This window comes from Nymphalis io, chromosome 4, assembly GCF_905147045.1.
Source record: "Nymphalis io chromosome 4, ilAglIoxx1.1, whole genome shotgun sequence".
Lineage (NCBI taxonomy): Eukaryota > Metazoa > Arthropoda > Insecta > Lepidoptera > Nymphalidae > Nymphalis > Nymphalis io.
In genome coordinates this window covers 8,083,028-8,108,389 of record NC_065891.1, presented here as the reverse complement: position 1 = coordinate 8,108,389, position 25,362 = coordinate 8,083,028, and the positions used below count along the sequence as shown (strand labels likewise).

At 34.1% G+C, this 25,362-nt stretch overlaps 2 protein-coding genes across 4 annotated transcripts; one reads left to right on the top strand and one right to left on the bottom strand.

The window, feature by feature from the left end:
• On the top strand, positions 1-23,189 carry LOC126768202 (GATA zinc finger domain-containing protein 14-like). Of its 2 annotated transcripts, XM_050486167.1 has the most exons (5): positions 1-138; positions 2,095-2,140; positions 2,679-3,573; positions 22,879-22,960; positions 23,133-23,189. In XM_050486167.1, exons 1-4 carry the CDS (start codon positions 56-58, stop codon positions 22,932-22,934), a joined length of 1,080 nt encoding a protein of 359 aa, XP_050342124.1. In that variant the 5' UTR covers positions 1-55; the 3' UTR covers positions 22,935-22,960; positions 23,133-23,189. The 2 variants fall into 2 exon arrangements, with proteins under 2 accessions (XP_050342124.1, XP_050342125.1); XM_050486168.1 differs by lacking the exons at positions 22,879-22,960; positions 23,133-23,189 and adding an exon at positions 3,836-4,411.
• Positions 10,021-19,058, bottom strand: LOC126768221 (uncharacterized). 2 transcript variants are annotated; one of them, XM_050486193.1, is made up of 7 exons: positions 18,933-19,058; positions 18,590-18,629; positions 17,264-17,356; positions 16,692-16,796; positions 11,941-12,033; positions 11,702-11,815; positions 10,021-10,308 (listed from the first exon to the last, which is right to left on the bottom strand). In XM_050486193.1, the coding sequence occupies exons 1-7, from the start codon at positions 19,007-19,009 to the stop codon at positions 10,273-10,275; spliced, it is 558 nt and encodes a 185-aa protein (XP_050342150.1). In that variant the 5' UTR covers positions 19,010-19,058; the 3' UTR covers positions 10,021-10,272. The 2 variants fall into 2 exon arrangements, with proteins under 2 accessions (XP_050342150.1, XP_050342151.1); XM_050486194.1 differs by lacking the exon at positions 11,941-12,033.
• Positions 23,190-25,362: the final 2,173 nt, after the last annotated feature.

Below are 25,362 nucleotides of genomic sequence, written 5' to 3'. Positions count from 1 at the left end.
GTTTAAAACAGTGTAGACGATACAAGTTGAGTCAATTTAAAGAAAACTTATAATTATGCATATGATTACTTTTGTTTTCATTTTTGTGTTTAATTTAACCTTATATCAAGCGAAGACTCAAACCTATGGAGCTCCAAGGTATGTGTTTTAATTAATAAATAATTATTGTATCCATATAACTCAGCTTTGATATTTATTTATGTAATATCTAGACTGACTATTAGGTTAATAAAAATTAAAGTGATTGCAATATACTTAAAAATGAAAAAAAACAACCAAAATAAAGTTTACTTGTTCGCACGCAGTTTCTTTTTGAAACAGTAAGAATTATAACTATTTACGTAACATAAATAAAAATGGTAATCAGATTAAATATGTCTTATTTATATACTTTACTCTCGATTACGAAGTTATCCTAAAATCTTTAAATATATTCATGTTCAATTATACAGTCAAACAAATTGTACTAGTCTGCGAAATCAAGTTTGCGAAATTAATATTGGCCTTTATAAATGAGGCAATCAACTGTGTTGAGTGACGGATACTGACATTTTCTACAAGGACTTATTACTATTCCTCTTTTCTATAACCAATTAAGTGCGAAGCTTGTGTCGAGAATGGGGATGACAATAAACGTTGGTTCGATCCTCCAACGACTTACAAATCAGGCAGCATTGTTCAGGTTTCATAATTAAGCTTAGCAACCTCTGGCTCCAATCACTCTTACAATAAAAGTTATTGATGTTTTCGTCAAATAATTCTTAGCAGCTTGTTTCATATTAATATGATGTTTTATCAACAGTAGACGTGTATTATAATGTATTTACTTATTACAAAATATGAAGTAACATGACTCTGCTTTAGTTTAGGAGGAAGATACATACATAGCTCTGAATATAAGCAAAAGTCTTAAAATGACTACTATTTCAGGATAAATAGCTTTAAAAAGTCTATATTCAAATTAAATAAATTATATTCAAAGAAAGGTTATCGTCCATTCGTATTTCAGTCACGGCGGCCAATCTCAAGAGAGATTAGCCAACTGCGCAGGACATATTATAATGCACAAGTATGTGCGCAAACACAGGTGCACTCTCTCTTTAGTAACTTACATAACCCGATGGGACGACAATCCAACACGACCGAAAAGAGTTCAGGCGCAGGACCAATGGCTTTACCTGCTTTCGGAGGCACAGGAGTACACTCCAACTTCCAGACTCCGGGCTGCTACTGAGAATTTTCGGCTGAAAATCTCAATAACATTTTATTGGCCCGACCTGAGATTTGAACCCAGGACCACTAGACTAACGAGGCAGTAAATGTGATATTGTAAACAATATAATAATTGCATTGAATGTCAACGCAAAAAGTTACAATGCTTCTCAAGCAATACCGTGACCTACTTAAATTGTGTACGTAACTAAAATATACTGACAAGCAAAAACATCATTACAATTTTAAAATAAATCGCACTTATACAATGCGAATTTATTAATGAAGGCATAAGTTTGTATAGTACAATATATATATTACACATAAGTTCATAGTTTTATTTTACATTCTCTTTTTTACATTTGTAACAACGGGTGTGATAACTAATATATTAAACTTTATCCATAAATAATAATGAAGTACTTAGTCCCAAAATTATTAAAAAAAAACAACTTCAATTTGACAGACTCAGAGATGGCTTTTCTGTGTGGGTACTACCCAATCATCAGTTGTTCTACCCTCAAACTTATTATGCACCACAAAATAATACCTCAACTAATTGTTCAATCAAATTTGTTATATCATTTATTTAATTTCTTTGACACGCCTTGGGAGTAAGGGCAACTCGTAAGCCGTGACGGCAAACGACACACAAGTAAGTTAGCCTCGTATGCTAGAACGCCCCCTCTTCGCCGAAGCTCTCTACTCCCTTTCGTGTAAGTGAAGCACAAACCATTTTATAACCATCAATTTCGATATTTTTACGACCGGCAGATGTGAAAAATCATTTTTGATGTATTTAATCTGTAATTACTAAAATATGTGCATATAAAGAACAAGAATTTTAGAACATGTTTTTAAAAGAAACTCCTTTATTTGCAGATACGCCGAAACCAACTCTCATAAACCATTTAGTGGCAATACTTCAGTGAGTCATCAATTTATTAATAATATTCCGACAGTAATATTTGTCTATAAGCTATAAACAAATATTTCATTTATAAATAAATATTTCTTACAAAAATAATGCTCAATTTATGATTATAATTGGATTTAACTAATCTTTTAACTTACTTTTCGGATGAAATTTGTTAGAAGTATTAAAAATAAATATTTACTTACACTTACAGATTTATTTGTCATTTAATACCAAAATTAAATTTTTAAAGAATTTTTCTCTCTTTTACCTGTGTATACTTTAAATGCAGGATAGTGGCTCTTAGTCAATTGTAGAAAATAAAGAGTATTTTCTTATATACTATACCTTGCCATAATTTATTCTTACACTTAACAACTGTAATGTCCACAGACAGTGGTGACTACTTACAGTCAGATGGCCTAATTGCCAGTCCGTCTTAAATAATACAAAAAAAAATACATTTTTGTTATTCGTGAAATTATTTATTTTCGCCTTTTTTTAATATTACTATTTCTTTTTTTTATTTGACCGATATTTTCATTTTCAGCCCACTTTCGTCGTGCGAATAAAAAGACAAAGTCACATCGCTGACCCAAGCGGAGTAAGTGACCAAAATATAAAAAATACACAAGGTGAACATAATATCAAAGAAGTGGATAAAAAACGAAACAGTAATTCAAATGGTTACTTTCATAACACAGATATTGGTAACAGACCTAATAATAGAAAGAATGGTATAAATAGCAACTTTCCGCCAGTCAATTCCGCTCTCCGTTATCCTAAACCTGAATTTGAGTCAAATGTAGGTAACAAATTTAGCAACAATCCTCCACAGAGATCTGACAGCTTTAACCCGGATATATATAATACAGATATCACTAAAAGAGTAACACGTAATAAAAATATTGGCAATAAAGTTGGAAATCATGATCCTCGACAATTCGATAACTTTGATGCCAGAAAATTTAATACTCAAAACCCTAGAGGAGCAACAACAAATAATAAACAATTTGACTACGCAGACGGAGTAAGTATTGTAAATATTGGAAATGGACATGGTAAACAAAACATCATAGATGTATATGACAATACTAAAAACACTAGAAGAGGAACCACTATTAACAATATTGGCAACGGATTTGGAAATCGAAACGAAGTTAATATACAAGAGAATGCGGATGGATTAAGTTATCCTCACACAGTATTGTCTCCTTATAGTAGAAGACAAACAAATACACAACAAACTAATTACCAACAAAATTGGTATTCCCAGAACTCTTATATGCGACAAAATAATAATCACGGTTTTAATAATGATCAAGATTCACATTTATACACTAGAATTGGCCAAGGAACAGATAACAGAAATTTCATTTTTATAAATGGAGTACCTGTGTTTTCTGATTCCAGTGTTAAACATAAAAATTGCCATCAAAGGCGAGGTGAGCAGCCATTTTTTAATACAAACATACGAAATAATATATCAGAAAATAAATGAAGAGTTTTAACAAATAGATGTATTAAGTAATTTTATTAAATACAGTATTAATATTATGTAGTTATAAGACTGGACATGAGTTTAAAATGAAGCAAGTTTTTAAGCATTTGGACAAATTATTGTCATCACAATTATATGGTTAAAACTTAACGTTGACATGTCCATCTAAAATAGCTATTTAAAAATATTGTTATATTCACCTTTAGGTTTAGACCTAATAATAATGATGAAGGATGGAAATTTGAACTGAAATTCCTTTTGGAATGTAGGTGACCACTAAGAAAGGATTTTTCAAAATTCACCTCCTAAAGAGTTGAAGCGGAGAATGATATTCGGTATGAAAATTCGTCATTTCTTCTCTTATCTAAATAAGATCAAGCCAGTTAAAAAATTCATCATATAAGAGGATGAAACTTAATATGAAAGTTTGTATGGAAAATCGCCATTTTTAAAAGTTAGAAATACGATAAGCGGTGAGAATTTTTTATTCTAGGTAGATAGCTATTACAGTGTTTTTCAAAAAACACCACGCAAGCTTTTGAGACATAACACAAACAATGAGAACATTGAGTTAAGTAAGAAAACATTGAGTTTAAAATTCAGAGGTTTTCTATATAATATTTTCGATGGTATATCCCATTGGGTACACGGCTACATTATTAGGTCTGTTTTATTATTTTCTTACAATTGTCGTGATTCTATGTTTAACCATACTCACATTATGTTCAATTCAATAATTATATTTATTTATATTAATTATATATTATAATAACGAAAACTAATTTTAAAAAAATGTGTTTTTTTCTTTAAATATATATATTTAAATATATATTACGAGACTAAAAAAATAAGGCAACATTGGGCTTGCAGGCAAGGCAACCTGTCAAATGATTGACACATGTCATTCAGCTGTAATTGAACAAAAGAAAAAAATTACGCATTTTACCCCGTTTGCAGTTCTCTAAAAACAAACATCAGAATTTCAAAGAATATTTTAAGAAGCTAATAAATTCATTTATTTGCCGTAACCGTAACGTAACCGTAACAGCCTGTGAATGTCCCACTGCTGGGCTAAAGGCCTCCGCACCTCTTTTTGAGGAGAAGGTTTGGAGCTTATTCCACCACGCTGCTCCAATGCGGGTTGGTCGAATACACATGTGGCAGAATTTCAGTGAAATTAGACACATGCAGGTTTCCTCACGATGTTTTCCTTCACCGTCAAGCACGAGATGAATTATAATCACAAATTAAGCACATGAAAATTCAGTGGTGCTTGCCCGGGTTTGAACCCACGATCATTTTTTCACAATTTCAAATATAAATCTGTTAAATATATTTATGAATAGCAAACAAAATAGTTAATAATAATGATATTCTATAAAACGATAAGTACGCTATTTTTGTTTTTATACTTTTATAATTATTAAATGAGCACAATCAAAATTTGTATTTAAGCTTAAAAAAGATATCTTAACCATTAAAGCTATTATTTAATTCTATGTAGTATGGTAAAATGTTATGTAGTGTGGTTTACTCGTATGTGGTGGTGTTCTCAGTTCAGTAATGTTAGCGATCCTGTTACGCCCCCCGAAGAGACGGAGAGGGTACCGCTGGTCTTTTAGAGGATAGACCGGTGCACTAGGCGTTCTAGGCACCGGCGAGTCCCAAATACTCTTACCCACATGTGGGGAAAAGCGTAAATACGTATTGACGAGATGAAATAAAAAGAACATTACACTGCTACACGTCATGACGAGTTAGAGATGTGGAGAACGATAAAGTAGCAGTTTGCTAACGAAAAAATAAGTGGATAATGATTTTATTTACTTTTATTTTAAAATAAATCAAGCGATATTGTAAGCTAAAATAAAATTATATAGTAACCTGAGCGAAATTTCGATAGGTTATGTTTGACCTCGTGGTAATTCCAACCACTCAACACTTATTCTACCGCTAACAGCATAATTTAGTCTTGCTATGTTCTGGTTTTAAAAGTAACTGACCCAGTGTAATTAGAGCCACAAAAACGTTATAATTTCCCGAGGTTGGTGGTGCAAGGGAAATGTAAATGACGGTGAATATTTCTTACATCGATCGAGACAACTAAGCATCAGGTAATCCATTTGCCAGTCAACCTTCTTATTTTATATATTCTTTTAAGTTAGTATGTGTATAATAACTAAATTTAGTCCGTGATATTATAAGATAAATATTCTTTTCAAAAAATTTTGAAGGCTTTAAATTTCATTAGATTTACTATAAACTATCGCGGCTTCCAATAAAATTAGCCCGGGTAAGAATACATGTTTGTTGCTGTTTGTTTGTGTATACCCGTTTTTCTAATGTAAAATGTATGATACCATTATGGGTAACTTCTGAACAACGGGTCTCTTGTTTACTTGTCTAAATCTACCTCCTTACTATGTAAATATTTAAAAAAATTAATTACTCTCATCAATACATTCTATCCCTTTTAAACCAAAACATCAGAAGGAGATAGCACTATTTGAGTTCAGTGACAGTTCAGCTTAGATACATATATATTATACAACAGTATCGGCGTCACTACTTTAAAGGAATATTCAAAAGTATTCATGTTTTTTTTTCAAACAAAATAGCAAAAGTTACATCATAATGACATATAAGATCGGCTACTTCATGATTTTCGACTTAAGCGGTATTTAAAATACTAAACTCAAGGTGAATTAACTTATCTTATCCAACGGAAACATGAGCAATACTCGTATTTGCTTTAGCCAAATATTACAATTTAATTAATTATCGGCCGTAAATATCGGCTTTATACACATACATTTAAATTCACAATTATTGTGAAGATATGATTACAAATACTAAATTTGCATTACAGCTAGTCTTGATCATTTCACGAAATAAAAAAACCGTGACGCTTATATTACATTACTTCCTTTTAGACCTAGTTACAAAACAAACAGCTGTTATACGATTATTATACAAAAACTAAATCTAATTAGTAAAATTAATCAATTTGAGTATGTATAACATACATTGGTTAGGTAATACAAAATACTGTATTTCTTATTTACTTAAAAAAAGAACTAATTCATGTCTGCATTAATAGAAACAGGTATCAAGCAGTAATATAGGCAAAAGCAATTTATATAATTTATTAATAAAATTAGAATATTCTTGAGAAATTAAACAAATAATTTTAATAAAAAATTTTTTATTAACAAATACATTTACAGCTTATTGAAGTATAAGTAATAATAATATTATATATAATAATAATATTTCATTTACACTTTGCGTAAGCCCTTTTTTACATCAGATTATGTATTTTATTTAATAGATTCTACAAGTGTACCCACAATTAAGTTACTAACATTTTAAAGTACAAAAATAAACATTATCCAATATTTATTTTTATTTAAACATTGTCTATTTTATGATAAAAAATACTCAGGCTTATTTACAAGTAAATGTAATAAACTCAAGTATTTGATATTATCATAAATTAATTAATATCTTATTATATCATTTAGTATCAGATTATATGTATCGTATTGTCTATCATAATTATGTTTTCTGAGTTACTTCATCGTTGAATTCCGTTAATTATTCGTCATTTATTATCTGTAAAAACAATAAGGACTACAGTTTAAATTCATAAAACTTATGATGTATTAAAATTTCTTAGAATATTATGATGATTCATGTATGATCATATAAAAACTATTGACATAATATGAATTAAAATTAATATTAGCTTTTTTTATTGATATAGAAATTTTCTATAAGCAAAAAACTTCAAAGATAATACAAAAAATGTGAAATCGATATTGATGTATTTTGTAACTTCGTACATTGACACTCGAAATACTTAACAACCAAAGCTAATAGTAATAAGTACCTCTATAATCTTTGCCTGCAATTTCCCAATTGATCCTTTCGATATCCATCAGGACATTCGAGGTCGGGAACTCTGATGACTTGACTAGACTGAACATTTTTCTGAGTAGTAGTGGCCAAGCGAAGTTTGTCATGAAAATTAAAAACAACACCTGTGTCTCCACCTCCGATCACACACACAATAAATACTGTGACGAGCACGATTTTTACGTCCATCTCAATGAAATGTATTAATTTAACTGCGTCAATTTGATAACAATATTTGTCTATAACATTCGATCACCACGGTGTTCTACACACTCCATTTATGTCCATTACGGTTCCATCCTTGCATGTAACTTCAGTATTAGGTGGCACCTCTATCATTTTATGACTCGTTTTATCCTTTGTAACGTTCTTCTGATTACCTTCAATCTTATTGTCACTCAAACTACGTGGATCTGTTTGTGTAAACAGTTTTATAAAATCTTTTACTGGATTTGCGAACAAACTCTTAAAATCTTGAACCGAATAATGTGACGCGTCCACTTGAAGCAACAATTGTAGTATAACATGGAACACAACTATTTGCGTAAGCGGACGCGCCATTTTATAATAATAGATTTCAATGGATATCTACCAAACGCTTATCAACCTCAACTTCCAGCTAATGGGCTTGTTATGTTATCAAAATATTTGTTACTTAATATCTGTACCCAGAGTTACATCCGCAATTTTTACTGATTATAAATAATAAAATAAACTTGAACTAAAATTAATAATTGCAAAAATTACAGGATTGTTATAATATTTTACTCGTAGCTTTAGGTAGTTATAAATTTTTTGAATTATTTAAAATATTCGATTTATTAAATGGATTTTGAGTAAAACCACATATTTAATAATGACTCAAATGCTCTTTAAAATTGATATTTTTTCCTTAAAAGTAAATTAAATAAAAACTTGTCTACAGTCCGGGCTATATAGGTTTATAATAACCGACACACCTCTTTTTATTATGACTACAGAGTGCTCTCTGTTCATCATTGTAAAATTCTCGTTAGTAAAGCCCGCAATACAGGCTCGCTTCAGCGATTTCATTCGTTCGGGAGGAAGGCGGCTAATTTTCTCGAAATAACTGACCAATTTGATATTTTAAAACCAGTTTTTATTAAAGTATCGCTATGTAAGTATCTGACCTATTAATATATCGATTTCGGATAGTTACGTAAAACAAATTTCGATATAATATTACGATTATGGTAAAATTCGAAACATCCTTTGACGTTAATGTTATCTCTGTATGAAAAATTCGGGAAACGCAATACAAGCATGAAAGGTATTTTGTAATTAAAATGCCCCTCCCTTAGTAACGTGATGATATTGTTAACCAGAATTCTAATAAGATATTTGATTAAAATTATATAGTAGTTTGAATCAATCGACTCATGTGAAATTATAATGTAATTAAAATTATGTATGTAAAATAAACCAAACAGTCTATTCCGTAACAAGAAAATATACCAGAAAAACAAAATCGTTTATTTAGCGTAATGTTAATTTAGAACAAATAAAATATTACTTAAATAGTTTTTAAATCTGAACTAAACAAAACAAAATCGCGATATCGTTGAGGGTCATGTTACAACAACGTCGAATGCTAACAAAACATTGGCTTTTTATTAGCGTATCTACTTGTGGATAATGCTATTTTGGTATCATTAAATGAAATACCAAAATTGATTATGCCATTAATTAAATTTTCTCAAAAGTATAACAGTTACAAATAGTAAATATAAAAAGTGACGCCGACTCGAAAAATATTTTTATTTTAAATCGGTAAAGCGTTTTGCCGTTTGCATAACAACAGTACATGATCATGAATATGAGAGATACTAGTTCTTGTGATAATTATCTGAGCTAAAGAAAATGATTGTCCATAGCAATTAAGCTAGAAGAATACTTACTTAGAGAAACACAAATTTGTATATTTCATCAAATAAAAGATATTGTGTTTATCAGGAAATATAATTATTGGAACATTGATATTGTTGTATAATGAGTTTTGTTATTTTATTCTTTATTTTAATACCTTATGATTGATATTCGTTCTTATGCCTGTGCTGTAAGTAATATACAAATATTTACAATGTTTTTGTAATCATATGTATATAGGATTAATATTCCAATACCTCACAAACTCACAATCTCTTAAAATGTTGTACTCAGTGCATAAAACAGCACCTTATTTTGGCAAGATATATCAAGCGTATATATCTTCATATACGCTTGATATTTACATCAAAAGAGGGCATAATCCCAAAAAGTCCTTAACATTTGTTAAAAGAAAAATTTTGAAAAATCTGTATAGATTTTGTCCCCTTGCATTTTTTTTTACAATTAATAGACCAGCGTTTGACCGTTGACTTGCCTGATGTTAAGCATCGACACGGTCTAAGATGCAGCACGCTTGCCTATAAGAAACCTGTTTACTCTGTAAACATTGTACCTATCAGAAAATACGGACTCAGGCAAAGCATTTCATAGTTAAATTTTAGCTTAAAAGTTAGTTGCATGTTTATGCACCCTTTATATAATAAAATACGATATGTGTCTTGTAAAGTTTATTTGACATTTATTATAACGCTAAAGTCCTTACGCGCTACATATAAACTACAATATTCTTTGAAATATAATGAAATAACATAATCAGTGGTTATTAAATATGATAAAAAAAATCTTCAATCTTCTTATCAAGACTAATTTTGCAGTTTCAATTTTTAGTCTTTAAATGGTTTGCCTTTTTGTGCTGTAAATTAAACAAATTGAATTTTATGCTCTTGTTTATAAATCAACGATATCATCGAACACACTAATTAAAAATAAACTAAATCTTTAACTTCAAACCAACCAACATTCATTTATATTTTATCTCCCATATATATTAGGTCCTTACATATGAAATTAGCGTTTTGTCGTACTGACCACTTTGATCTGAAATATCTCCTCTTGGAATTCCAAATTCAAATTTATGAATTCATTTAGCTGGTACATTTGAGTTCTGAAAACAGTCATTCATTTGTTTTTTCCTCATTTATTTTTTCTTTGGCGTCGCTTATTATCGCACAATGAAAAAACATGAAATATCGGTATATTTACGAGTACGAGTTCTACGTGGCACCAGTGCTGCAGAAACAGCTCGAAGGAATCATGATGTGTACGGCGCTGGTGTCGCAAAAGAAAGCGCGGTACGTTTTTGGTTTCAACGTTTTCGTTCTGCAAATTTCGACCTTCAGAACCAACCCCGTGGACGGCCGGAGTACGGGTACCTCATGAATTGAGTGAATCGAACTTGCAAACACGCGTCGACTGGTGTGTTACTTTGTTCAACCGACACAATAATGAAATATTTTAAATCGAATCATTACTTGTGATTACTACGCTCGTCGCAATGGCAAAACCCTGAAGACCCAGCCAAATCCTGCCCTAAATGAAAATTGACTCAGAAAAAGTTACTTGTGAGTGTTTGGTGGACTAGAGCCGGTGTCGTTCACTACAGCTTTCTAAATTCTGGCCAAACGATTACGGCAGATATCTATTGTCAGCAACTGCAAACCATGAAGGAAGAACTAGCTGCTAAACAACCGAGATTGTTCAATCGCTCTAGGCCACTGCTGCTTCACGACAACGCAAGACCACACACTGCACAACAAACAACCACTAAGTTACATGAGCTACAATTGGAATGTTAATTGCGACATCCACCGTACTCCCCGGACCTTGCTCCAACAGATTACTATTTTTTCCGGAATTTGGACAACTTCTTACAAGGAAAAAAATTCAACTCCGATGCGGCAGTCCAAACCGCCTTCAAAGAGTTTATTGATTCTCGCCCCCATGGTTTTTTTAGTAAAGGGATCAATGAACAACCTATGAGATGGCAAAAGTGCATAGATAACAACTGTGCATACTTTGATTAATTAAATATATTTTACAAAAAAAAATTGACTTTATATACCTCCCGTACAAAACGAAAAATTCCAAAAGTAAGGACCTAATATATAGATGATGTAGCTATTGTATTTCTAGTAACTTTCTTTTTTCTCGTGCTGCACAATTATTTTACAATCACCTACACCAATAAATCAAAACAACAAAAAACAGCAAGTAATTGATATTTCAATTACACAACGAATACTTACGCGATGACTTGACTTTTTTCTTGAACCATTACGTTCTTTATCTTTTTCATCTTCATCTGAAGATGATGATGATGACGAGGAAGAAGATGAACTGTCGTGTTTCTTTTTTCGAGCCTGACAGAAATAATAATAATTAGATTTCATTATCAATTTTTTTTATTAATGGCTACCATTATGTTATTTTTTATAATTTCGCTATTCATGTTTTGAAACCAAGTTTGCTTTAATAATGGTCTTACTCCATTACAATCATTGTCTTCATCCTCCGATGATGAAGATGAAGATGATGATGAAGATGAGTCATTGCATTTCTTACTTTCTTTACAATTGCTCTGTAACCAATAAATTAAATAAAAGTTGTGTCGAATTACAAAATGGTACAAAAAACATGATATAGTTATATTTCTATACAGCTTCATTAAAATCTAATCTTAATTATTATTTCTGTTTTATTAACTAATAGTCTTTTTATCTTATCAATAATTAAACTAGTTTTAAGTATTCAATGGACAAATATTTAGCTTTCAAATTAGAACAGCGATACGATATTTTTAAAACTACATTTCACGATTCTTCGATTTCATTGTAATTATCCTCTACGGAATGTGTATTTCTCTCCAACGATTTCATTCGTTCAAATGGTTGGCGGCTAATCTTCTCGAAATAACTGACCGATTGATTATTTTAAAACCATAACAATGGTATTACTTTTTACTTCACATTGTTAATGAATAAAATTAATATACTTTCGAAATAAGATTTTATAGAATATTATTGCCAATGGGTTCGTGACAGGTTATTTAAATTTTTTATTAACATGTCATTATTTATATATGTTTTTTTTATAAAACATGCATGAGTGCACTAGTATGACTTTCCTTTTCCTACCAGATGGACTTTTACAGACTGTTACACAAATATCTCTGTTAAGAGTGTTCCGGTGTACAGGATGGTTGTAATACTAAGCTAACCAGCTCTATGCGTTGTGGATGTTTTTACGACTACTTTGGCTTTCTTTAAGGGTTTTTGTTGTTTCTGTTGTGACATATTCTGAACTCGGCTGTACAAATGGATTGTTGTTTCGTCTTGAGATTGGTTATGTTGGTTTTCACTGTTGTTTGTTGATTTGTTTTTGTTGTTCAATTATTTTCATTTTTTAAATTTATATAGGGTATTTTTGTTTTCTTTTGTTTCGTTCGATTGTTCGTTGTTTTTTTTTTTTGTTCTGATGGACGTCGACACGGAGTTGTCGTCGTCCGACGCAAATGCTGGGCGTAAACGCCCACTTGTGGGCCTCGCGCTCTTTGATTCCGGTTCGGATACGGAGACCGAAATCAGATCGGTGGCGAAACGTAACAGTTTTCCTCTTCCTCGGAGGTCCGTAGGGAGGATCCCCTAAAATTGGGTGCAGAGGAGCTGCGTGCGGAGGCTGGTCGCAATGCAGCACTTATTCTGGAGATTGCCCAGAAATTCAGCAACCTGAAGGGTGGCTTCATCAAGAAGCTCAAAGAATCTGCATCTTCGCTCCAGTCCATCGTAGATGCTCTGGCATCAAGAACCGAGACGGAAGAGACGTGCAGGCTTCGCGCTGATAATGGCCGCCTGCGCAAGGAGGTGGACAGCCTCAAGGCTGAGTTAAAAGCCCACCGCCGTGAGTTTGCGGAAATGCGGACCACGGTGGCAGTGGCAAATGAGGCGTCCACCAGCACTATGCGGGACACACAGGCTTTGGAGGAATTTAAGGCCTCTATAATGTCGTCGGTGGGCTTTATGATTAAAGCTCAAACGGAAGGAATTCAGGACCGTCTCCTTCCAGCGAAAGTGCTCACTCCCCCTCTGGCCGCGGACAAGAAACAGGCTGTAGTGCAGAAAACTGCACCTACATACGCGCAAGTGGTCCATCCGACCCCACCACCGAAACCCGCACAGGCGCCGAAACGGGTGCCTGCAGTCGAGTCAGTCCCGCTGGCACCGACTACGTGCCCATCAGCCATCCCGACCACGTTGGAATCCCAACCACGGGAGGCCCAGGAGACATCATGGTCCACCGTGCTTAAAAAGGGGAGAAAGAAGAAAAAGGCTTCCCCCTCGGCCGCAGCGTCCGCCACAGTACCATCAACAGTGGCGAAGGCTCCGCCGGTGGCCAAACCTGGCGCAGGACCTGCTGCTGCAGTCTATGGCGGAGTGACAGATCGACCTGGCTGTGGCCTGCGAGCCATATTATGTCCCTCCCCTACCTAACTGGTTAGGAGACTTGGACGGCACCGTGGTGGTTACTACCCGGAGTGAAACGAGTTCTCTCTCACTCATTGAGAGGGGCTCGGGTTACGTAGTGGCAGGGTGGAGAGAATTCGTTATTGTGGGTACGTACTTCTCTCCCAACCGCGGCCTGGCAGAGTTCGAGATTTATCTCGGCTCGATCAGAGCGGTGACTAGGCAGTCACCGAGGCCGATACTGGTCTTGGGCGACTTCAATGCCAAATCACGTGCCTGGGGCAACCCTGCCACGAATCCGCGAGGAAGGGCCATTCAGGTGTGGGCACTAGTCTCCAGCCTGTCCCTACTCAACAGGGGGCAGGTTTACACGTGCGTGCGGCAACAGGGGGGGTCCGTGGTGGATCTCTCTTTCGCCACCCATGTTGTAGCACGCAGAGTGTTGAATTGGAGAGTAGAGGAGGAGGTGGAGACTCTGTCGGACCACAGGTACATCCGGTTTGAGATCTCTACCTCTCGCAGGTCGGTGGAACCCTCTAGGGTGTCAACCACGCTTCCGAGGTGGTCTCTTAGCCAGCTAGATCGTGAGCTGGCCAGGGAGGCTGCCATCGTACAGCGGTGGGGTTCCACAGAAAGGTGGGAGGGCGCCAGTGCAGAAGAGCTAGCGGGCCACATGCGCAGTGCCCTCAAAGAGGTCTGCGAAGCTGCCATGCCTAGGTTCCGGCATAGAGCTCCGCGCCGGCAGGGCTTACGTCCTTTGTAGGAGGCGCAACGGTTTTGATGCGGACTTGGAGGGACAGCTATTGGCCGCTTATCGTCAGCTGAAAAAAGACCTACAGCTGGCGATAAGTCAGGCCAAGGAGAACGCTAGAGAAGAACTACAGGCGGGCCTGAACCGGGACCCCTGGGGGCGTCCGTTCCGCGGTGTGCGTGGAAAATTCCGCACGCAAGGTGCCCCCGTGACAGAGACAATGTCATCGGATCTCCTCCTGCGCCTGGTCGGGGAACTCTTCCTCCATCCAGGTGAGCATGTCCCTCCACAGATAGTCCCTCGCTCCATGATTGACGACACAGTGGCTCCACCACTGATCACGGAGCGGGAGATGGAGGTGGCCTTCGACCGCTTGAGGGCCAAAAACACTGCGCCGGGCCCTGACGGGATTCCAGGGCGTATTCTATGTGACGCTCTGGAATACCTAGGCGTAAGGCTTCGGGAGCTGCTCGATCAATGTGTGTGCAGTGGGCAGTTTCCGAAGCCTTGGAAAGAGGTTGGTCGTGTTGCCAAAGCAAGGTCGACCGCCAGATTCTTCCTCGGCATACAGGCCGATTGTGCTGCTGAACGAGACGGGCAAATTCTTCGAAAAAATTCTCGCTGCCCGTCTTATTCAGCACCTCGACGAGGTGGGCCGGGTCTGTCAGAGGCTCAGTACGGGTTCAGGGCGGGTCGATCAACTATCGACGCCCTGGACGCCCTGATAACCCTGACCACGGATGTGGTGGCCCGAGGGAACGTAGTTCTGGCAGTATCGATAGATGGTGCGAACGCCTTCAATAGTCTTCCTTTCGAGACTATTGGGGAGGCACTCCGATACCATGGGGTGCCTTCCTATCTCAGGAGGCTGTTGGGGGCATACCTCCAGGACCGGGTAGTCCTCTGGGTGGGGGGCGAGGGGTATCTTGTCCGGCGTCGGGTAGGCTGTGGCGTTCCACAGGGGTCAGTTCTCGGCCCAATTTTGTGGAACGTTGACTTCGACTGGCTCCTTCGGACATCCGTCCTTCCCAGAATGGGGGTGTTGTGCTATGCGGACGACACTCTCATCACGGTGACAGGGCGGAATTATCAGGAGGCGGCTCGCCTGGCCGAAGTCGGTACATCGCTCACAGTGGACCGCATAGGAATGTTGGGCTTGAGGGTCTCCATCTCAAAAACGGAGGCCCTCTTATTCCACGGTCCACGTCGAGGCCCCCCTCGAGGGGCGTTTATCACCGTCTAGGGGACGGTGATTAAGGTGCAGGCCCACATGAAGTATCTGGGCCTGACCCTGGACGGAAGATGGAGCTCCTTCTGCGAAAATGTCATGTCGCAGAAGGAGGCCGCGGAGCGGGAGCGCGAGGAGAGTGCCTCCGCTGACCCGCTTCGCCGAAGAAGACCGGGGAGAAGACGCCGGCGCTATGCGCATTTTCTCCTCCCGCCGTGAGTGTCGCCGGGGCCAGGGGGTCTCTGTACCCCGAGTACCCCCTAGGATTTGGAGGCCCGCAGAAGCGGGCCAACCGCCGGGACGGCACGGTAGTATGCGCAAGCGATCCCGTGACGTCCCCCGACAAGATGGAGTGGGTACCGCTGGTTTTTGAGTGGGTATTCCGGCGCCTTCAGCGCCGGCGAGTCCCACATACCCCCCCACTTCATGTGGGGGAAACACATAAATGTGTTTTTCCAGCGAGAAAAAAAAAAAGAAAAGCTAACCAGCTTAAATATCTTTATTCTAGCCGATTTTAAAGCTGTTTTGCAAACGATTCGTAGTGTTTGTGTAAATCCTGGGAGAACAAGGATATATAATTTATATCTTAACTAACATTATAAATGCGAAAGTGAGTTTGTTTATTTGTTTGCTTTCACTACTTAACAAATAATTCAATCGTCATGAATTGTGGATACACGTTGTCAGTGGTACAATAAATATCATAAGGTAACTAAGAGAGAGGTCTCCCTTCACACGCAGACGAAGCGTCGGATTGAAACTAATTTAATATAATTGAACACTTAGTATAAACTTACATGGTGACTAGATTTTTTTTTTGAACCATTACATTCTTTTTCTTCTTTATCTTCTTCTGATGATGACGATGAGGAAGATGAACTGTCCTGTTTCTTTTTTCGGTCCTGATTACATTGTGTGATATCATTATTATTTTTAAATAATATATTTATCGTTTGTTATAAATACACCAATATTATACATTATAAATACACCAATACATACATGATTTTTCAAATTAAAGAACTCGATTACTTTAAACTGTTTAGAAACTTGGGTTAATATTACTTGATTTTCATGCAGGGTCATATTTTGTTGTTATATAATTAACATGTGTAATTTAATATGGGAAACGTCAATCAGTGAGAATCAGAAAAATCAGAGTATTTTTTTATCCGTAAGAAACTTAATAGTGTTTATTGCCGGTTCATCTCCGGGTTAAGTAAACATTTTGATCCGGTAGTACCGGATCGAAATATTTCACTGAGTTTAGTTGAATCACGAGCTTCAACTTTAGTTGACCAACATTTATCTGATTTTAAAATCGACTTAAGGGCAAATCCAAATTTAATAATCTAAACAAGCATCTTACTCCATCACAATCATTGTCTTCCTCTGAGGATGAAGACGATGATGACGACGATGAAGATGAATCATGACATTCTTTCGTGTCTCTAGAATCGCTCTGAAACCGATAAATTAGATTTTAATTATTTACCGATGACATAGAAGCTAAATTAAAAGTGATTTTCCTTGCAACATACTGACATATATATTAATAACGAGCGGCCACGACCTCGTTCGTTCGAGTTTGATTACATTTAAATACGAGATATTACTATCCCTAAGGAGATTTATATTTTATTTTAAGGATTATTAATATTCATATGAAGAACTGGGGTATAAAAATATGAGGTTGCATAAAAATGTATCTAGTGACTTAGATTTTCAATTTCTTTTATTTTAATTAAGTAATTAAAATCTTTCATTATTACGAATGCTTTAAACGACTTATAGATATTTAATTTGTCATAAATTAAACTGTTTTTTTTTTAAATGAGAAGGACTACTACTGACTTTACAATGACGAAGAAATTAACCAGAACGAAAATATAATATAGAATAGGAAAAAAGGTAAAATGCTAAATTTCTTATATCTACATTTACTAAAACACTTTTGCGACGCAATAAAAAGAGACAATTAATATTAATTGTACAACTAGGCACTAACTAATTAAGTCCGAGATAAAAATAAGCAAAAATAAAGTCCATAATAAAAACTAGCATTTTATAAATAATATATATATATATACATATATATATATATATATATTAAATTAATCATGTCAAATACAAATGTTGCGAAAAAGAAGTTTTGTGATGTCACATTACAATTTATTTATCTACTTAAATCTGGCAACAATAATGGAATTGTTATAACAACTTTTATGATATTTTATGAAGCATTAATTCTTATTTAAAAATAATGGAAAAGTATTTATCTAACGTAGACACACCAGAAAAAGAAGAAAAAAACAATCAATAGCGCAAAAAAACAATAATAATATATTTTTGACACTTATTTGACGAATATTTTTCTTAAGACTGCAAATATTCCTACTCCTCAATCTATTAATTATTTAACTCATGCTAGGAGGAGATGACAATATTTTTTTGGAATCAAGATCGAAACATCAACATCCATAGATATAATATAGTTTGGATCATTTAAGATTTATAATTTATCAATTTCACATGTCTAAAATATATATAAAACCACAGATAAAAAATATACGCAACAAAAATATAATGGGATCAGTGGCATAGTTCATGAGAGTTACGATTTATTATACATCTTATTTAAATTTAAAATATGTCACTTAATTTAAACATCATATTCACTTTATTAAGTACTTACCTCGTCGCTATCACTTTTGTCAGAGTTATGGCAATTTTTCCTGGAATAGTAAATGAACTTTAATACTAAGATAAATAAATAAATGCAAATGCACTTGAAACGAAATGTATATAAGCTATTTATGACATTATTTTTATCTCTTCAAATGAATATTTCTATTACTTCTAAATTCGAATTTACAGACTTTAGGTCATTATAAATTAATATACAATTTATTAATCTTACACTATATTTTATATGTTATTATTATTAAATTGGATAAAGGTTTAAGATAGTATGAATATCATCACTCATAGGCCATTTTTTTCGGTATTGGTACTGATTTATTTGCAAAGTATCTTACCTTAAAGGACAAGACTTTCCTTGAACGAAAATTACTAATGCTAGCAAAGCGATAAGAATTATTATCGACTTATTCATTTTATCCTTCTAAGCTTCTATCTAGAACGAGACGAGGATTTGAACTGACTTGAAATAAGAACTGATAACCTATCCAGATTAATATTGGGAGGAAGGCCATAGTAGATAAATAATAGTTGCTCAAAACAAACGTCTATTTTATAAGGGAGATAACAATAACAATACTCATTACATTATGAAAAACACTTACTAAACTTCTTTCACCGGATGTCGTCTAAAAGAAATCGCTACAAGTAACGAGACCGCCTATGCACAATTTTTTTTTACTATTACTTTTATGTACTCTATTTTTAAATAAATAAATAATTTGTTATTTGTTTATATTATTTTTAGATTAAACATGTCAAAATTATATAAATATCCTACGCACTCAAGTCCCGCTTTATCGAGATTATTCGATAAATGCTTCGCCGTTAAGAAAACAAGCTCCTTACACGAATAGAAGGGATTTTAATATCCCTAAGTAGTGATGATACTGGTATTCTCTCCTATAAAAGACTTGCAAAGTAATCCACAGACGGCGGCGAGATATCGCGAATCTGCTTGAGTCATCGCATCTCTCCAAATAAATAGGGTCCGAAGAATGTTTTCAAAGGAACGTTTTTTATTGAATACAAAATAATTATATAGAAGAAGGGGTACGGATCAATTTATTTAATTATAATGTATATATATATACATGAGATTTTATAAAACGCTTTTAGTGCAAATATTAATTGGAATGTTTATACTAAATATGTTACTTTCAATTTAAGTAAATGTTAAATTGCCACTTATTTATTTAAATGTAGGAAAAATGTACATCATACATGCAAAAAAAACTAAACAAAGTAACATGTGTTGAAGGTAGAAAGGCGATTTTCAAAACATTACTACATCACTTTTTGAAATCTGGGCGAGTAATGATTAATTTTGTTTAATTTCTGTATTTCCTTTATGCACGGTGAAGCTTGCATGTATCGGATCATGTTCTGCCCCATGTGTGTATACACACCACAACCCATTCAAGAATAGCGTGATGAAATAAGCTCAACACCTTCTCTCTTAAGAAGCAGTCACTCTGGTTTTAATTAGTGACAACTGGTTATTTATTTTGTTTATAGGTTGGGTCCTTTTACTTTTTACGTTTCAGATAATAGATAGTCTTCTACATACCATAGATAACCAAATTGTGGTTAAAATTAAATACATGTGTTGAGTGATAAATAAACGTAGTATTCATAAACGCTTTTATTGCTGCAATGAAATCTTTGAAGTTAAATTACCAGCCGGTTTAAAGTTCGAGATGAAGTGGAGTTCGAAAATGCTATTATAAATTCAGCAGTTTACAATCACAGCCCTACTTGGCGATGGCAAAAAACCTTGGCGGGGAACTCGTTCTAACTTTTCCTATTTTTCTGCGTTAATTTCACCTGAACCCATTACAGTTTGCAACAATTCTTAGTGCGAACGTTTCTATTAGGATGTTTAAATTGCATTTTAAATGACTTTTTCTTCGGAAAGTAAGTAATGAAGGTATTAGGTGGATCCTAATTCTGTTATATTTTACAATTATATAGGTTATTATTTCGAGGAAACAGAGATATTCTTGAAGTTTGGTTCTAAGTTGTCCCTTCGAGTAATGTACTTGTACGCTTAAGAAACTGAAGCAGATTTAAACATCAAGACAGCACGTTATTCAGTTTTCTCAAAAGTTGCAGTTTTTTTCGGAATTACTTGTTCTTTGGGCGATTACTCGTAAACGCATGAAGTATGAAGGGTGAAACTTAACATATATACTAACAATGAGTTCGCCATTATTATGATTGTAAGCAAGTACGATACGGCTACCTACACTCTTCTCCATTCCGCACACTTTTGGACCTCGCTTTATAGATATGAACTAGATAGGCAAAAGTATTAAGAAACAGCTGGTAAATGTTAAACTGCTAGACAATGGAATATGGAGTATGGACGATATAAGGGATGGGGAGTGGATATTTAATATAGTCATTTCAGTAACATTAACAAATCTAAGCTACTATGTTTTCTTATCAAACTTCCTATAAATAATTTTTTAATTAAAAAATTAAAGTTTAAATTTGAATCACTATAAAATCTCGCTAAAACAAATGGGTCAAGCGAGAAACGTAAGCCAAGATTGGTACCGAAGTTGAGCAATGAAATGTTAAGGATGAATAAGTTAATTGGCCCCTGGAGCGTATCGGCGGGCCCTCCTGTGGCACAGAGGAATGCATTTAAATTGGATTTTAAGAGTAGAAATCACCAGCGCGCTCTCCGCCTCTCCAAGCCTTGTTAGAGTCAATCTCAAAGTTTACGTAAACGAATAAAGCTCCTCAAACCGACTTTATTGCTATCAATTCGACCATAATTATTAATGCCTTGTCACTGATTCAACAAATAGTACTTGAAAAAAAACACTTTCTTCATTTATATTATTGAAAATCTATATAGAATTTAAAAAAAATACATTCTCGACTCTGTTGCTTTAAATATCTTTCCGTGAGGAGAGATCCGTGTAATTAATAATAAAAATAAATTGCATTCAACTTTTAAATAAATTTAATATAAGTTGTTAAATCCTTACCGTATTTACTTTGTAGTTTTATATAATGTTTGCATAGAGATCCTATTACACTATTTCTTTTATATTATTGTAGCTTTGACTGTGTATTTAAAAATTGGATAAGCAAATTATGTAATGCAGAAATATTTACTGACTTAATTGTGACATTATTACGATTTTTTTTTTTATATCTTATGAAGACTTTTATACAAAATTCGTTCCATTTTCTATTATTTTATTGAACACTTTTAATTATACGTTTGTTTATTCAAACTTAATTTATTGTAACGACCTGTAAAATCCCACAGCTGCGCAAGAACCCTCCTTTGGAGACGAAGGTTTTTGAGAATGTAATTTTATTTCATGGATGAAATTTTATTAAAACTTTATTTTTTTTACTTTTAAACTGATTTAAGCGAAGTCGTCAAAAACAAGTAGTCTCAACAAAACAAAGCCACTTAATACTCATTATTCACAGATCAAGTTATCTTTGTGACCTCATACAGATTCAATATATAATATATACTAAATTTAGATTGTTCGCCGTATCATTAACAGTACTGAAGCTAAAGGCGCATTTATTGTAAAATAACGGCTAATAAAATGAACAAATATTTAACAATATTTATTTGTATTTTTGTCTTTATTGCAGTAAGTAATGCAAAACCAAGGAAAGACATTGTATATATAAAATATCTTAAAATTTATCAGCACGTATTCAGTGTTTTTATTTACTTCGTTTAAGTATCATGTTATAGATGTTTATATATCAGTCTGCACTACTGTACTGCACTGCCTAGATATATATTTCACGTCTACCTCTGAATGGAGACAAAAAAACTAACCACGGACTTACCTCTTTATAATTTTAGTAATATTTTTTTTTACTTTTTAATTTAAAAGTATTCTCATGGTTATAAATATGACCATGTGTTAATATTATACCATGTTGTCATATGAAATATTCGTGACACAGTTTACTTTAATTTACTGGTGGTAGTGCTTTGTGCAAGCTCGTCTGGGTAGGTACCACCCACTCATCAGATATTCTAACGCAAAACAGCAGTACTTGATATTGTTGTGTTCCGGTTTGAAGGGTGAGTGAGCCAGTGTAATTACAGGCACAAGGGACATAAAATCTTAGTTCCCAAGGTTGGTGGCGCATTGGCTATGTGAGCGATGGTTGACATCCAACATGCCAATGTCTAAGGGCGTTTGGTGACCACTTACCATCAGGTGGCCCATATGCTCGTCCGCCTTTCTATTCTATAAAAAAAAAATTTGAAAAACCATTGATTTACAGATATAAAGATGTGGCACCTGAACCGCTTTTGGAGCAAGAAGTTACAAGCGGTCTGAAAGAACTCAAAAGAATACCACGTCGGGTAATTCAATTCACTCATAATTATTATTTAATACAATAATATGACGCTTGTATTAGTTAAACAATAACTCTTTTTTAATATGATAATAATCTTACTAAGTTAAATGAAATAAAAATATATTAATCTTCTGGGCATCGTAAATAATTACTCAAATATCAATTTTGTTTTCCAGCATTTTATGTACGATTTTATAAAACGTATTTGAAGTGACATGTTATACAACTGCCGAAATTGCGATATCATTAACTTTGGAAATGGTGGTAAAAATCACAACGAAGTCTACATAAACTATAGGGAATTTACCTACTAACTACTACTAAGAACTAAATAACATTTTTTTTTATTTATAATAAAAAAATCTTTATATTGAATTCATTTGAACTCTTAAATTCACACAATAAATAATACTCATATTAAAAATAACATATTGAAACGAGACGAGAAAGCCAGATTTGTAAAGTTTTTTAAATAAAAAACTTATATATAAGAATATATATATATATTCTTTTCATGATATTACTGTATATTTGTTACAAAAAAAGCGCAATCCAATCCTCCTATGTTCAACTCTCTCTAATTTGTACATTTTATCTTATTTTTTATTATTTTTAATGCAAAAATGTTAAGAAATAATTTAGATATATAAAAATCATTTAAAATTTGATAGTAAAATAGCAATTTATTCAAATTTAAATATAAAATAGCGAATTTGAAGTTATATATAAAAAAAACAACTCACTAAGTTTATTTTTTCACAATTACACAGAACCGTAATTAACAATTAATATAAGTAAACATTATTTTAATTCTGTTTAAAGATGGTGCTACTAACAGAATTCAAATGGAATTAAGTTTTACTTATTGCATAAAATAATTAAATTTGATTCAGAATAATTATATAAATTCCTTAACGCTATTTCATTATGCGACGATTTCTGCCATTTCACTCTGCTGTAAGCAGCGTTATAGAACTTCGTTCCAAAAACGATAACATATATTTATCAAAACGATAATAAATATTTATCACTCGCGCTGCGAAACTGTAGAATGCTTTGCCTGAGTTCATATTTCCTGATAGGTACAACGTTGGTGTCTTCAAATCCAGAGTATACGGGTTCCTTCTGGGCAGGCATGCTACATCCTAGACCGTGTCGATGCTTAAGATTTGGCAAGACAACAGTCAAACGCTTGCGTATTAATTGTAAAATATATATAAATATATACATACACAAATATACACCGGTCTAGTACATCATTAAGATTCTTAACTATTTATATAATTACCTCAAACTTAAAAAAGGTAGAAATTGTACACAATTATTATAATTTTTACTAAGTTATAATAACAATAACATTTTATTAAAAAATAAGCTTATTAATCTTTCTCGTTAGTGTACAAAATCGTAGAAAAAACAAACCTTAACTAATAATAAATGTAAGTATAAGACGGACTGGTAGTTGCGGTGCGCAGTGTAGCTCCGTGGAAAGGAAACTGTTTTCTTTACGAGCTATTCCGCCGAGCCAATATTTCTTCGCGACAGTACGCGCCACCATAAAATAAAACGAAAAATTCCAACGTAATGCCTTCAGCCGCTATGAAAATCATAAGAGGCGAGATTTTATGAGTATCGCTACGGACAATACGCTTCCGCAGGTGATTAATAAGAGAATATTTATTTTTGTAGATACATATACATATTCATTCATTCATTCATTGTATAAAATAATAACGTTATTTATATTATAAATTTACAATTACATTTGAACAAATGTGTATGTTTATAAAACATTTATTTTATATACACGCCCATAGCGGCTGTGTTGGCTAAAACAGGAAAGTAATATTATTGTTTTAATCAATTTTGATCATAAAATTAAAATATTAATAGTAGACTCATATTAAATCGACGATAAAAAATACGTTTTACCCTATTAAAATAAGTAAACAATTTCACGAACTTTTCATAAAACAACTATGTTGAGTTATTGAGAGTCAAACGAGACCACATTTTATATACCTAGGTTCATTTTAGAAACAGAAATGAAGTGCTTAATCAATATTACCATGCTCTCGTTATTACCTATAAATGTAAGCGACGATATTTCTGAAACTATAATAATTATGTACCGGTGCGGAAGCATGGAGTGCACTTATTATGTCGTATACTCGAGTCTCGCTCGTACGACAAATGCTTGACAAAATACTCTGCCAATTGTGTCGGAGCACCGCCCTCAATTGTTCGAGATGAAAAATGGCCTATTCGGATTGTTCGCGAACAAATGCGTGCCGTGCGGGTCATTACGCTTTGTTTTAGAAGTAAGTACGACAAAAAAATTCATAGGGAATGCTGAAATTTTCGCTTCCGCTCTCTTGGGCTACGAGCCGGGCACTGTTTAAAGTG